We start from the raw sequence: 14,598 nt of genomic DNA, 5'->3' as shown, positions 1-14,598 counted from the left end.
AATAATGAAAATGCAATGATCTTTGCAGCATATGACATACGGTACAGATAGAACTTTGTAGTTCATTTCATTGTAGGCTAGAAAATGACATTCATTACTAAAAAAAAAATGTTGATACTGTACTTTTTATAATATATCACTTCAATAATACTTGTCCCAAAACGCAGTGTGATTTAATCTTTCTAATTCATGACGATTGACAAACAATATTAGATCTCTCTCACTTCTGTCCCTGAATTTATATATGTGTGTATATATATATATATATATATATATACACACACACACACACAGTGTTACCCTGTTATAACGCAATCTGTAATAATACAGAATTGGTTATAACATGGTAAGGTCATGGCTCCCATTTCCCCCATAATGCAATTTGACTTGGGTGAACGTTCCAGATATACAGTATGAAGCATTTTTGGGGCTGGGGGGCTACTGGGGGAATCTTTAACTCGTACAGAAGGAATCCTATCTAAATATCACTGAATGGCTACACAATTCAGTACAGATTTCTCATAGGCTTAGTCATTTGCACAGGAGATCCATAAACAAGTAATTGTTCAAATGAAATCGTCATTCATTTCAACAGCGGTAATTTAAAACAAAAAAAGAATTGTCAGTTTGTTCAGCTTTGTCATTTATTATTTATTCTTTTTGAGGTTGCTACCTTTTCCTATTTAAAGAGTGAATTTGATGTAGTTGGTATCCAGTTTCAAATCGCTTCAACGTGATAAGGGTCGAGACCTATTTAGTGCATGAGATCACAAAATCTTGTTTTTTCTATAGACTAGAGAATAGCTTGCGTGCAAACACTTAATTTTTTAACACTCAAATCTGTTTAATTTGAAAACCACTTGTGATAGGGGGGATTCTGCACTTGCAACAGCTGAATGTTTATTTCAGGACTTTATGAAAACAACCAAAACAGTGTGAAGCCTCGGAACAGGTGTTCCACCTGCACTGCTCCTCAACATAGCATCTGTTCAACACAAGATAGCACGGAAGGCATGTTCACTTACACCTTCTGCAAAGTCAATTGGCCTTTTATTTACTCCATATCTCCTTGTATACTTGTATTATTTTTACTATCATCAGTGAAATATTGGAGGCAGGTGCATGGCAATGCTAGACCAATGTGATGCTTCTAGACGATCTATCTTTGTGCCAAGTCTGGTCACAGATTGGATTGTAGCCTGCAGATGGAACCATCCACGACCCCAGGTTGGGAGCAAGAGCAGGTTTAGTTTTACACTCACACTTGTTTTAAAGGTGCTGGTGGAAGTCACAGACGAAAGAAACCTCACTGCCCATACACTATGCAACTGATACTGCAATAGGGGCAGCAGTGTGGAGTAGTGGTTAGGGCTCTGGACTTTTGACCGGAGGGTCGTGGGTTCAATCCCAGGTGGGGGGACACTGCTGCTGTACCCTTGAGCACTTTGCCTAGATTGCTCCAGTAAAAACCCGACTGTATAAATGGGTAATTGTATGTAAAAATAATGTGATATCTTGTAACAATTGTAAGTCGCCCTGGATAATGGTGTCTGCTAAGAAATAAATAATAATATCATTTTCAGATTTGTCAATCTACACTTTGTTTTCAGAGACCTGTGCAGCTTGCTAGTTTTAATTCGATCTGTTCAGTATTAAAATGCTGCTGTTCTGTAGTTCATACCGTGTTGCTTTCATCTTGATCTAAGTCATGTTCTGTTTTTCCCCTCACCTCTTCTGGTCCTAATCCAAGATGCCTTTAGTTTTTCCACTTGCCTGTTTCAGCTGACAGTGTGGACGGCACGCTGGCTCACAGAAACACTTCAGTAGAAGAGCTGGTGACTGTACCTGAAAGGGTTTTAATGCTCCCTCTAGATAAAGGGTTAAAGAGCAGGCACTTTTGCATCATTTATTCTAGGAGATGGGCTGTTTTCTTCTGACTGTCTTCAGTAGAGAACCTAGGATACAATGTGTGGTGGCAGAACTGCAATACTAAAGTTTCAGTTGTTTTGTGAAAGTAGGAATGACTAACCTTCTTTTGATTAATCTTTTTACTGGTGCGTTTGCTGGGATGGTTGAATTTGTTTTCACCGCAAGGAAAGTTGAAGCCGCAGTGTCACTCGGCCCTTTTCAAATGTTCATTTCTTCTGTTGACCTTGAAGTTAGGAAGTTATTTTATTTGGTATGTGCAGATATTCCAAATCTAACAGATCATACATATATAGTATACACTTCCCAAACATAAATGTACTTTATATAGTTGTATTAAAGTATAACTAACTTAAGTAAGAAAATGTATTTAAAACTTTGATTATCGCTCTTATTTATCATGCATATATTTTTTGTGGGAAAGCCACGTTAAAAACTGCAATGGTTTAATTTATTGACAGTTTCTGCATATTTTCCTTGGAATTCAAACTAAATGTCCCACAGAATTTGGAGCGTTTTCTCATGGGTTTCTTCTGGCTCGCAGTGTTGTGTGTGTGTGTGTGTGTGTGTGTGTGTGTTAGTACTGAGTTTGTGCCAAAGACATACAGGTTGAGTAATTGGTGTTTGCGTAGTATTTTGGCCAGTGGAATTTGTAACATGTGAAGACTATTTGTTTACCCAACTCCTGGGTCCTGGCATTCCTTCACGCTTGTTTGTCACATTGCTGTCCTTAAGAAATCGAGTTTACAAGGCAGTGGAATGCACACGAGAACAGTTAGGAACAAGAGAAGGCCATTCGGCTCACCATAGCTCACACAGTCTCTAGTGACGATTGATCCCCAAGCCTTGTAGAGTTGCCTTTTTAAAGGATCCTAATGACACAGCAGCCACAACATGGCTTGGTAACCGATTCTATACACCCACCAACCTCTGTAAAATGTATCTGCACTCAATTTCCAGCTGTGTCCTCTAGACCTGGTCTCTTGTGCTGTACCTCAAAAAGTGACGAGGGTAACACTCACCTCTACCCATTCTTTGTTGCTGGCTAAATAGATTGAGTTCCCTTAACTTGTCTACATAACTCCTGTCTTTTAACCCAGGCAGGTTTGTTCAGTTTCTGTCCAGAGCCACAGACTTCTTTTTGTAATGTGGGGACCAGAATTGAATGCAGTAGAGAAGGCTAGGAAAGTCCCTTTTTAAAAGTGCGGTGGATGTTTTGTTTTTTTTTGTTTTTTTTTGAGGTGCAGTGTTTTTGGTTTTTTCCCCATGGTCAGTTTTAGTTTGTTTTATCCATGTCGATTTTATATAGTGGGAATAAAGTGCTCTGCCTTCCGAGTTATGAGTTTATTCTTGGACTAGAAAGACTAAAGTTTCAAAGGTTCCTGTAATAATGTGCAGTCTTAAGGCCATACACATAATTTACCTTACTTAATATCCAGTATGCATAGTTAGAAACTCCCACTAACCCAGCATCCAGTCCTGCGTTTCAGAAATACTCTTAAGTAAATTGTTTTAAATGATTAGGTGACAGGAGTCGGAACACCTTTTAAATATTGTTTCCCCTTCTCACTGCATTAACAGCTCAAATTATACCTTATTCCTGCCACCTGATTGTTTCAGTAATAGGGCTCGGAGGAGGGTTAGATCAGGCATGGCCCCAATTAATTGTTTTATTTATGTCCGTGATTCCTGGATAATTACTCCCTAAAACTACTAAGTCTCCATGAAGAATTAGGCTCCAGTATATTGTGTCACTAAATAAGCTGTTGCTTGCGATCATTACAGTAAATTGTGATATTCACAAATGTGACAGATTAAAAAAAAGGGAAAATGTCTGTTCTGTTAAGTGTTATCCAGTAACAAAAAATGACTTGTTTTTTTATTCTGTGGTTTTTCTAACATTTTTTGAATGATTAATTTGCTGTAGTAGAAATCTGTAAGATTGAATTATATGCACCCTAGTAGTAAGAGCACTCCTCCTACAGCAGCCTTTGTGTTTTTCCTTGCTGGTGGTTTCCCTGTATTGCCAGCTTTATTGCAGCAATGGTCCACTGTGGTTCAGTCTTCTTTCACGCTGCAGTGCAGTTTACTTGACCGCTCAGGAATGCTCTTCTGCGGTGTCCCTGAGAGAGAATGTGGTGATGATTCTTCTTTTTATTATTTATAAATTATAATAAAAACTTTTTCGATTGTTCTGTGAAGTAGCTTAGTGTTTACATTTTAAAACCAATTGATACCCAAGAATTGTTGTACAGTTGTTTTACTACAAGCTTGCATCATTTATTGATTCAAGGTATTTATCTTACATAATTTATTGATTCAGTTATATATATATATTGATTTCAGAGGACCAAAATGAAACCCGGCATCCAAAATTACCAAGTGAAACTCTGAATTTATTTTTTTGGAGTCTGTCAAAGAATTCTATTGTATGGTACTGTGGGTTTAAGAAGGGGTGTGTGTGTCTTAAGAAGATCCTGATCACTCTAATTCCGTACAGATGTGGGGGATGGAAGGGGGGACATTTTACAAACTTACTATCTTACCATAAATTGAATCTGACTTTATTTTAAACTGGTACTGTATTAAAATCAACTTTGAATGTTCATATGTTTTTTTTTTTTTTTTTTAAATTGTGCTCTTTTTTTTTTTTGTTAAACATGTTTCATTAGACATTTATGATTTGAATGTTCAATATCTGTAGCTTTACTTTTACATTCTCTGTATTTGCGAGGTATACAAATTCCTTATGTGAAATATAAGTTGCTTGGGAATTACTTTGAAAATGTTTCTTTCTTTAAGGATTAGTTGACGCTACATGAACGGAATTCAAGTATGTCAGTGCTCTGTGTTCCATGAGACCGTGGTGCTTGGGCTTCAACTGGAGTGCTGTTTGAAACAGATCCAAGTAAAGCATACCAGTGCAATTCGGGCTTCATGGCAGATTGTCTGCGGAATTGCGGATTACACGAAGCAGTGATGGGCAGCTGTCAGGCATAATGCTATCTCAAACTATTTTATTTATTTTTTTATTAATTTTGTTTCAGCAATGTTAGCGCCTCAGTACTGCCAGCAAGAGGGAGTGATTTTATCCTGAAATTATGTGGGTCAGTTTTTGCCAGTAATGCTCATCTTTCCATAGATAATGGTGCATGAGTGAGTACTAACCCCAGTAGGGTTGTTGGGACATTGTCCCTTATAATTATAGCTCTCTCTCTCTCTCTCTCTCTCTCTCTCTCTCTCTCTCTCTCTCTCTCTCTCTCTCTCTCTCTCTCTCTCTCTCTCTCTCTCTCTCTCTCTCTCTCTCTCTCTCTCTCTCTCTCTCTCTCTCTCTCTCTCTCTCTCTCTCTCTCTCTCTCTCTCTCTCTCTCTCTCTCTCTCTCCCTCTCTATATATATATATATATATATATATATATAAAAAAGAACATGACCCTATTTTGCAAAATTACCAGAATCGGCTGCCTAGTTTGTAAAACTAGGAAAAACCTCTGCCTGTTTTACAAATGTATCAAATGAGACGTACTGTAACATACACATGACTGTGTAGTATCCAAACCCTTGAGCAGCAGATGCAGCACTACGTGAGGGCTTTACTTTATTGTAAGGACGCATTCGCCTATCACTTGAAATTTCAATCCGGGAATGGGAAGCTATTGTCTGTTGTGAATCCTGTGGCATGGACTCATCCAGTCATGTCTGTATTACATGTGTGCTTGTACACTACAGCCCTTTCCCCTCTGTGGCAGGGCTCTCTCCTATATAATGTATGGAGCTTCAGTGCACAAGTTTCTTTCCTTTTTTTTTATTACAAGTTTGAAAACTTCAAATACAAATGAGGAGAATCTATTCCAACACATTCTTGAAAATGAACTAACTTTGACCATAGGCTCTTTGAAGAGCATTGAGATGCAGTGAGAGGAATTGCAGTCAGATTTCCTCTTTCCCAGGGAGTTATTATAACCCTGTCTTTGAGAGGAGTGACCCCCTGCTGTGTGGAGCCCATCTCTGGGAACGCAGCAGCGACGAACTGCTTGTTCTATTTAGTACTAGGTCAGAGATGCGTAGAGAGTGCACAGAAGGCTACATTTGTAAACACACCAAGGAATTCATATTATTATAAATGGAACATTCACTTTGAGAGAGGGGCTCCAGGAAGGTAGATTGGGGGTGGTTTATCTTCCACTTGTAATTTTATGATGATTTAAGTGTCTGATTGTACATCTCCTGTATTTTTTTAGTCTCAGAGTGAAGATCTGCGGAACTTGACTTTATCTGGTCATGTTGGCTTCGACAGTCTTCCAGATCAACTGGTCAACAAATCCACAACGCAGGGTTTCTGTTTCAACATCCTTTGTGTGGGTAAGTACTGCCGCAGCTGTGAACTTTCTAAATGTCAAGAATCAACGGATTTCACCCTTTTATCTCTTTACAACCTGTAGTTACTGTTCTGACAAGTGTGATGTACTGCATGAAATGCAGTTAACAGTATTAAAGTAAAGCCTCAACGGTTCTTTGCTTTTGTGCATCAACTGTCCTTTGTGACAGCTAAGGGGTGACTCATACTGGTGTTGCAGTGGGGGCGGAGGTGGGGTGAGAAAATGTACTTTTATTATTATTAGTAATTATCAGCATTCTTGTCAAAGCTCCATTGCCTATTTTGGACAAAATCCAATTGATTTCCCCAGGGCATTAACAGGAATCGCTCGATGATGTAATACATTGAATTATTTTTGGATGCATTTATTTAAATATCTGACAGTCTATGCCAAACCGAACACCCTTTTACTGTGTGTGTGTGTGTGTGTGTGTGTGTGTGTGTTTGGGGGGTGGTGTCGGGGGCTTCTTATCCTAATAAATATCCCCGTACATCCTGGAGAATCTTCACTCTTTATAAATAGCAGGATTTCACAGTGTTGCATAACAGCAGTGTGTCATCAGGGCTGTGTGAGTGGGCAGGTTTATTTGAGGTTTATTCTCTGTGGTTTTTAAATGCAGGCTTATTAGTGGGTTGTAAAGATATTCTAAGGGATTGGCGGCTGGTGACGTCACTGTCTGCATGGGGGGGGAAGTGTTTTATAGAAAAAGGGTGATTTTAATCCAGAGCAAGTGTAGTACAGGGCAGGACCAAGCCTTCTGTTAAAAGGGTGCCATGGTACTATTCCACAACCCTGTGTTTAAGATCTGCTCATGTCAAACACGAGGAGAATACTGTTGTCTCGTAGAGATGGAACAAACACTTTCTGTGTTTTAAAAATTAAATTTTATAGAACAAAAAGATTTGTACCCGCCACGGATCAGGCCCTGTCTGGTAATGCAACAGCAGATACTGAAATATATCAATGTGTTGATTTTTTGTGGGCAACATTCATCATTTTATTATTTTTATTCAGATGTTTATCAAGAGGAACTGGAAACCCTGCATCATCATCTAATTCATTTCTAAGTTCAAAAACTATTCAGACATAAGAACTTCAACACAGTTAAACTATCCAGTTTCCATGCAGAGGAAAAATTAACCTTCCAAATAAGCTTTTTTCCCCACAAATTGTTGCCTTTAGTCCACAAGAATTTTCCAAGATACAGCTTTGAATGCCATAGCAGCCAGCTGGGTCCAGAGATCACAAATTCCAGCTCTTAAGATGTCGGGTACAAAGTTTAGAAGTGATTGGTGGTAAAATTGCCTTTTAATTGTGGTCTTGCTAGTAAATTGTACAAACGGAAGCAGTAAGAACAGGCCACTGAAGAGAATAATGTCTGTCTAGTGCAGTGAAGTGGACTTGACAGAGACTGCCAAGTAATGTCTGAGGCAGCTTAGTAACCTGTACATTTCCTAAATAACCCTGAATCAAAGTGAATCCTGCCCCAGGCAGACGAGGAGATAACTAGAAACCAATGTTCTCATACAAAATGAAACGCTGACAGCCCCTTAGCTCAGCCCCTTTCTCCTGTGAAGTATCTTTATCTAGGCAGACATATAGCATGTAATTGAAGGGTGGGGAGTAGGAGTAGGTATCTAATAGTTGTACTCTGGGTAAACGTGGGAGCATGCATGCGCAATCGCCGTCTCCCATGCGTTTTTTTTTTTTCTCATCCGCACAGCAGATCTGTATCTCTTTTAATATCTGAAATCAGATGACGCCTATGTGTTACATGGTGATGGAGCTGGAGCTGGTGGTAGTAGTTGAATCATGTGGCCCTGCAAAGTAAATCACTTATCAAAACCGAGTTACACAAGACCACACGTTTAGTAATAATTTACCCGCTAGAAAGAACAATGGCACTGTATACTATCTGGCACAGTGCTAGCATGCACCAAGAGAGCCTCCCAGTTGAATCTCTTATCAACTGAATAGTGTCCTGAACATCCTATTGGGTTGTGGGTCCCACTGAAGCAGAACTTTGCTCAATAGTGTAGTGGCTAAGTTGAGATCATCCGACTCATTTCACTTGTGACCTGAACTGGATTTGATCCCAGGTCTGCTGTGCCATACCTAGCCCCCTAGTTAGATGTTGCATCACTTTTAAATTCTCGCATATCGGCTCTCCTATGTGTTGTTTTTTTTTTTGTTTGTTTATTGTTTGTTTTTTTAGCCTGCAGTGTAGTGGTGCTGCGGAGCCTGCAGTGTTTCAGGATAGTGGATAAGTACAGTCTTGTAGCCGATAAAGCCCAGACCAAGTAACTGTTGTTTTATGGGTAATTGCTACCACATTTCCTGTAATTCCACTTCAAGACCTGAGCCACTGTCTTGATTTGAACACAATGTTTCTGTTACATAATGATTATATCTGCACTGGATATGGCTATGATGAGCCATATTCCTAGATTACTTCATATGGTAATCAATCTTATGCTAATTTTGTTTAGAATCAGTCTGTGAGCTGTAAATTAGACAGGTAGTGAAGCTAAGTTTTTATAGTACATTCTTTTTTCTGGTATTCTATTACTCTGCTCATTACCTGACAAATGGGGCTACAGTTTGCATGGCCTTTAGTTTTAACTGCTAGTCATAAGACCATGATTAATGGGGAGGATTGTTCCTGGAGCAAATCACATGGCTTTTGCTGGCACAGTGTGCAGCATCTTAAAATTCATCTGGAACCTATTAATTAGCATCAGGAATCTGCCATTTTGAAGGGAAGAATTTGTTTGTTTCTTCATGAAAGCAGCTCTGTTCTCTACAAGCAGATAATAATACACATGCATCACTAATATATCATGGTTCTATTGTTAAATCACCTTCTTTTTATATTTGTCTCCTAACTGGCTGCCATTTGCTGCTCACATACGCACACTAATATAGTAGAATATGGATTTGTGTGATTTTTAAATATTTCATGTTTGTGTTACCATAGAAAAGCACTGTTTAATGTTTATAATACCAACCAAGCTGTTGGTCTGTATGTTGCCTTCTGCACTCAAGTAGTGTCTTCTTTCCTGTTTGTCCAAAGGATCTCAAGCTTTTCTTGGTATTAACCTTGTATACCTTCCTTACTGCATGACCAGGGGAGACCGGTATTGGCAAATCCACCTTGATGGACACGCTGTTCAACACCAAGTTTGAAGGTGATCCCGCTTCCCACAACGAGCCCGGGGTCCGGCTAAAAGCACAGAGTTACGAACTCCAGGAAAGCAACGTACGTCTAAAATTGACAACCGTCGACACGGTGGGATTTGGAGACCAGATTAACAAAGAAGATAGGTAAAAATATAGATGTTTTTATATAGTCATTTAGATGGGGTGTGGATTTTGTATTGCCATGTCTGATAAGATTTAAGACCATCCATTTTGTGACCTGTGTTTAGTAATGAATGGACGACTCTTGGAAGATTGTTCTTTGCTATTGGGTTGTGACTGTCTTGAAATGCTTGATCAAGGGATTTTCTCAGTTAGTCCATGACTGACTGCTCTGAGGGTCTATTATCGGGGTATTACAGGACATGCTGCTCCTGTTCCTGATATGCTTTGTAACTAGTGCTCCTTTTCTAAATCTGTGTTCTGCCACAAGGAATACAAATCAAATGCAGGTCTGCTGGCTGGCAGTGAGGACCTGGAAATGTAATTTCCATGCCTGCAGAGTTCACAGCGCCTATGAACTTAGCAGGTGGTTGGAAAATGCCTGGCCCTGGTCCTGTTCCCTCATACAGCACCCCAGCCATGTGATGCCTGGACTGCCACTCACTTTTTGGTTACACAGCTTTTTGCCCAAATGGTTTATGAAAACATAAGCAAGATGAAAATAAAATTAACAAATCTAATCCTGTAGGTAAATGCTATGTAGTAAAATCAAATCTCTCCTTATTTCTTTTCCTCAGCCTCATTTGGGTTTTGGCCAGAGAATTGGAGGTAGATATTTGTATCCTTGGCAGACTTGATTGGTTTTTATTTAAGGACATTTATTGTTTTTCCCAGTCTGCGTCTGGGTTGTGGCTGTTTTAAATACTCCCTGGTCCTACTAGGGTTTAAAAACAGGATGCTGGAACACTGTCTGGGGTAACGCAGCAAATAACAGCAATTTTTCAAACTGGAGTAGTGTGTATTAAACGAGTATTAAATACTGTTCTGCAACGAAGCAAAATAACAAACTGTACAATGATATTTCTGTTTCTTTTCTAGCTATAAACCAATAGTTGAATACATTGATGCCCAGTTTGAAGCCTACCTGCAGGAGGAGCTGAAAATCAAGAGATCCTTATTTAATTACCATGACTCCCGGATTCACGCCTGTCTGTACTTCATTGCCCCCACTGGACACTCGCTAAAGTCTCTCGACCTTGTTACAATGAAGAAGCTAGACAGCAAGGTAGTGGATGGTATATTTGAACTATTTGTTTCAGGGGGACATATTTATTGTATATGATTAGCAGGTGTGCTAATCATATGCAATAAATATGAATGTATCACAATAGTGAGTGACAGAACCCAGGTGGACAAAGCGTTTTGTTCTGATTCCAGGCTGTGCCCAGAACTGCTGAGTCTGACTCTGCAAGGTTCTCATTTCACTGGGTACTGTACAGATAGGACTCATTTCAAGAGGGAATGCGAGAGGGAGAGATTCTCATCAGGGTGCAAAATTTTTTAGTTTCACTTTTTTATATTTGCAAAAAAGAAAACCCTACAATAAATATTTTAAATAGTTTTCGTGTCTTTAGAGTTTGTGGAAGTAAGTCGTACAAAAACTATTGGGGCATCCTCACTAGTTAGCTGTGCTGCTGTGTTGAGGTTTTTTTTTTTTTTTCCCCCCATTGTGCAGCAGTCTGCCAATTTGAAGTGGAGTTATTTTTCCTATTTTTGCAGTGTTGATCTTGTTAAGTAACAAAGGCCATATTCATACAGCATTTAACTCAAGTGCTAAAAAGAAAACAAGACACTGATGTTACAAAGCTTCAAATAAGTAACTTTGGAGATCAGTTGAAATGGACTATCTTCTGGCAGCTGGGAATACAGTGGCAGCGTCCGTCTTTGTGCACCCTAGTTATTTTCTTAATAGTTCTGTAACCTTACATTTTGTATAGTGAATATGGCCCCTACTGTCTAAATGCCTTTGAGCATGCCTGCCATAAACCGCTACGAATCATAAAGTACTGTATTGCTGGGAACACCGTTAGGCAGAAGTGGTGTGGGCATGGTAGTGAATAGAAAAGCACTTCCCCTTGTGTTGATATTCATGGGGCAAACTGCAGAGCATCTGCATAGAAAAAGATATGCACATTCACATTGCTGAGGTCCAGCAACGGGAATAACAAACTTTTTATTTACACAATACTCCAGCACCAACTGTTCAGTCAAGGTAATTAAGTAATTCCCTCACAATAAACCCACTCTGTGTGTGCTGTCTGTATTGGTATATTTTCTACTTGGCTGCTGTGCACATCCTTTGTGCTGTAATTTCTCTGCTCACATGCTGAATGCTACTTTTGAATGGTACTCTCTCATGCTTATGCCTACAGGAAGGAATCTGAATCCATAACTGTCAGCTGTATATTCATTTATAAAAGCTTGACTTGATTTTTTTTCACTGGGTTTGCTTCAGTTGTTCACTGTCTTTAGAAATGTTTAGAATTAGAAGCTGGAAGTATAATGTTACCTGCAAGGGTATCAGCCTGTAACCCATATTTTTCCCAGTGCTTTTGTGGCAGCTCTTCACAGGTTTCACTCTCTCTGGCTCATGTTTTAATTGATAAATACCAAATATCTTATGTGTACAGTAGCCATCAAACGTATACAGGCAACATCTACAACTTGATGATAATGAACCATGAAAGTAAATGTTCTACTCCAGAGTGTGTCGGATAATCAAAATTACACTTCAATAAGGTTAGTACAGTCCTTCGCGCACATTATTGAGAGTATTAGAGTCTGGGGCTCCTAAGGAGGAGCCTCAGTGTCTGTCTTTATATATGCTGCCATTACATTTTACTTGTATTGGCTTCACCAGTGGTGATAAAACTTGATTGCAGCATTCTTTGTAAGAAATTGAGAGTAATGGAATTTGTGTGTATGTAAGTAAACATGTGACAGCTGTAAGTCACGGTGATCTGCTCTTTCGTGATACTGATGGCTCTAATTTTGTTTTGTACGGCCACGGTGACATACTTGTTAATCATCCCTCTCTGAAAATGTTAAACAATCCAATGTGTGTCAGCCCTCTGTTGGCACAGATCACTTCCTGCAGTCTGCTGCACATGTGGCCTGCTCTTATATCTGGCACAGCCCCACTCCCAGTCTGGCGTGTGTAGGGTCGACTCCTACAGGCCTCAGTGGGTTAGGTCTCCGACCCCCTTTTACTTCCTGCCAGATCTGCTCAGCAGGTTTTTCATGTGTCAGCCACAGAAACCAGGGCGCAGTGCCACCTGACTGCGCCTCAGACACTGGAGACCACTGTCCTATTATACTTTTAAAATCCCTTTTTAAAAGGGATAATGACGTTACAGAATCCAACTTGCGTCTGTTGCCTATTCATTTGAGTGCTGCACCAGTATATACTAGAATAACATGAATCATACTGGTATTTGTCTTGTCCCATTTTTATTGGTTTTCCACAGCACATTGTATCAATATTGCAGATCATTTACTTTGTTATATACATAGCAAACATATAGTGTGATATTTTGATGAAACAAAATAAATGCAGTAGTTTGTTGGACAAATGCTTTGTTGTAACAGTCCATGTATAGTGATTGACAGCTGCTTGCCTAAAGGTAAGTAAGGCTATACAGTAGTATGTGCTATTGGTTTTTAAACAATTCTTCATGCTCTTCTTGCCATTGTAATAGATTATTTCTGCTAATGCAGTATATTAAAGTGGCAACACAGAGTGTCTTTTCTGCTCATTATCTTAAATCCAAATTAGATTAAGGTCCGTTACTCAGTTTGAGTAACCTTTGAAATTGGTTACTCAGTTTCGCAGTGGGATTGCTCCTTGAGGATCTGCCAAAGAAATAGCTTAAGGGGTAAATTAAAAGGATAATTTTATTATTTTCTTTTATTTTTTACAGGTGAATATAATCCCGATCATTGCCAAAGCGGATACCATTGCCAAGAATGAGCTTCATAAGTTTAAGAGTAAAATCATGAGTGAACTGGTCAGCAACGGAGTACAGATCTACCAGTTCCCAACTGATGAGGAGACTGTAGCAGAAATCAATGCAACTATGAGTGTAAGGTTTTTCATTGATGGTTTTTTCTTTGAGTAAATCAAGTTAATACTGAATGCTACTGCATTCAAGCGGTTTTATGGTGTATTTGGATCCACCTTGCATGTAAGCCATTCTCATCCAGTATGCTGAAAATAGGAATCATTCTCAGGAAATAATTGTGCCCCATTGTGGGAGGTGCATATCACCGATGATGAGAATATAGTGGAGGCCCCATACATAGGTCCCAACAGGTTTCTATTTGGAGAACAGATTTTCTATTTTCATGAATTGTGGTAAAGGTCATTCTTTATATGTTTTTACATGTACTGGACATACTCTTGATCATGGTGTTCTGCTGTACTCCTGGGTAATTGTTTTACTTTTGTGTTGTAGAAATGCTGGGATAGCAAGCATATTCATTGTGTTTTTGTGTCCCCATTGATAATAGTGTTGATCAGTGGTACTCAACTCTGGCCCTCAATCTATTCCAGTCCTGGTCTTTTTTCCAACCAGGTCCTAAATTAGTTAATTGCCTCTTAACAGCTTCAATTAACTGCATTAGAACCTGCTTGGAGTAAAAAGCCGGACAGGATTAGATCGCGAGGGCCAGAGTTGAGTTTGGGAAGCCAAAAGATGTTTTGCTTCTTGAGACGTATAGGGGTGTCAATAAACCCTTCTCTTTCTATTTGTGTCTTTAGAACAGACTTACTCAAACTATACGCTTGCATCAAGTTATGCTTCTGTTCTGAGGGAATATGTGGACAATAAATATTTCAATTCTAGTCTCCTCGTTGTGGCAGTCTTTACCGGGTTCCTTCCTGTCGACAGCTTTACTCTTTGAAGAGCACATGTGTAAAATAAGCATGGTTCTGGTTGTGTTTATTATGGGATTTTCTGTTTCTTGTTTATTGTTTTTGCCTGTACATACTGTATGTCTGCTGTCTTGACAGGACACCGTTGCTTCAATCTTAGCAGATTCTTCCTGGTTAGAATTTTATAAAATTGTAAAGCAAAAAAAAGGACTAAACCAAA

General features: G+C 39.2%; 1 protein-coding gene across 11 annotated transcripts in view; it reads left to right on the top strand.

The window, feature by feature from the left end:
* LOC117962534 (septin-11) overlaps positions 1-14,598 on the top strand; it is a 33,779-nt gene that overhangs the window by 5,793 nt on the left and 13,388 nt on the right. For 10 of the 11 annotated variants that reach the window (XR_004663817.2, XR_009320255.1, XR_004663816.2 and 7 more), the window contains exons 2-5: positions 6,167-6,287; positions 9,433-9,628; positions 10,544-10,730; positions 13,426-13,587. Coding sequence is in view for 7 of the 11 variants with exons in the window: in XM_034924406.2 (XP_034780297.1) it covers positions 6,167-6,287; positions 9,433-9,628; positions 10,544-10,730; positions 13,426-13,587 (666 nt within the window). In the remaining 4 variants the exon portion in view is untranslated. Of the gene's footprint in view, positions 1-4,045; positions 4,065-6,166; positions 6,288-9,432; positions 9,629-10,543; positions 10,731-13,425; positions 13,588-14,598 lie in introns of those variants that run through there. The other variant, XM_059017249.1, reaches the window with a different exon arrangement.

The sequence above is a fragment of the Acipenser ruthenus genome, chromosome 1, assembly GCF_902713425.1.
Source record: "Acipenser ruthenus chromosome 1, fAciRut3.2 maternal haplotype, whole genome shotgun sequence".
Lineage (NCBI taxonomy): Eukaryota > Metazoa > Chordata > Actinopteri > Acipenseriformes > Acipenseridae > Acipenser > Acipenser ruthenus.
This window is presented reverse-complemented; position numbering and strand designations above follow the sequence as displayed.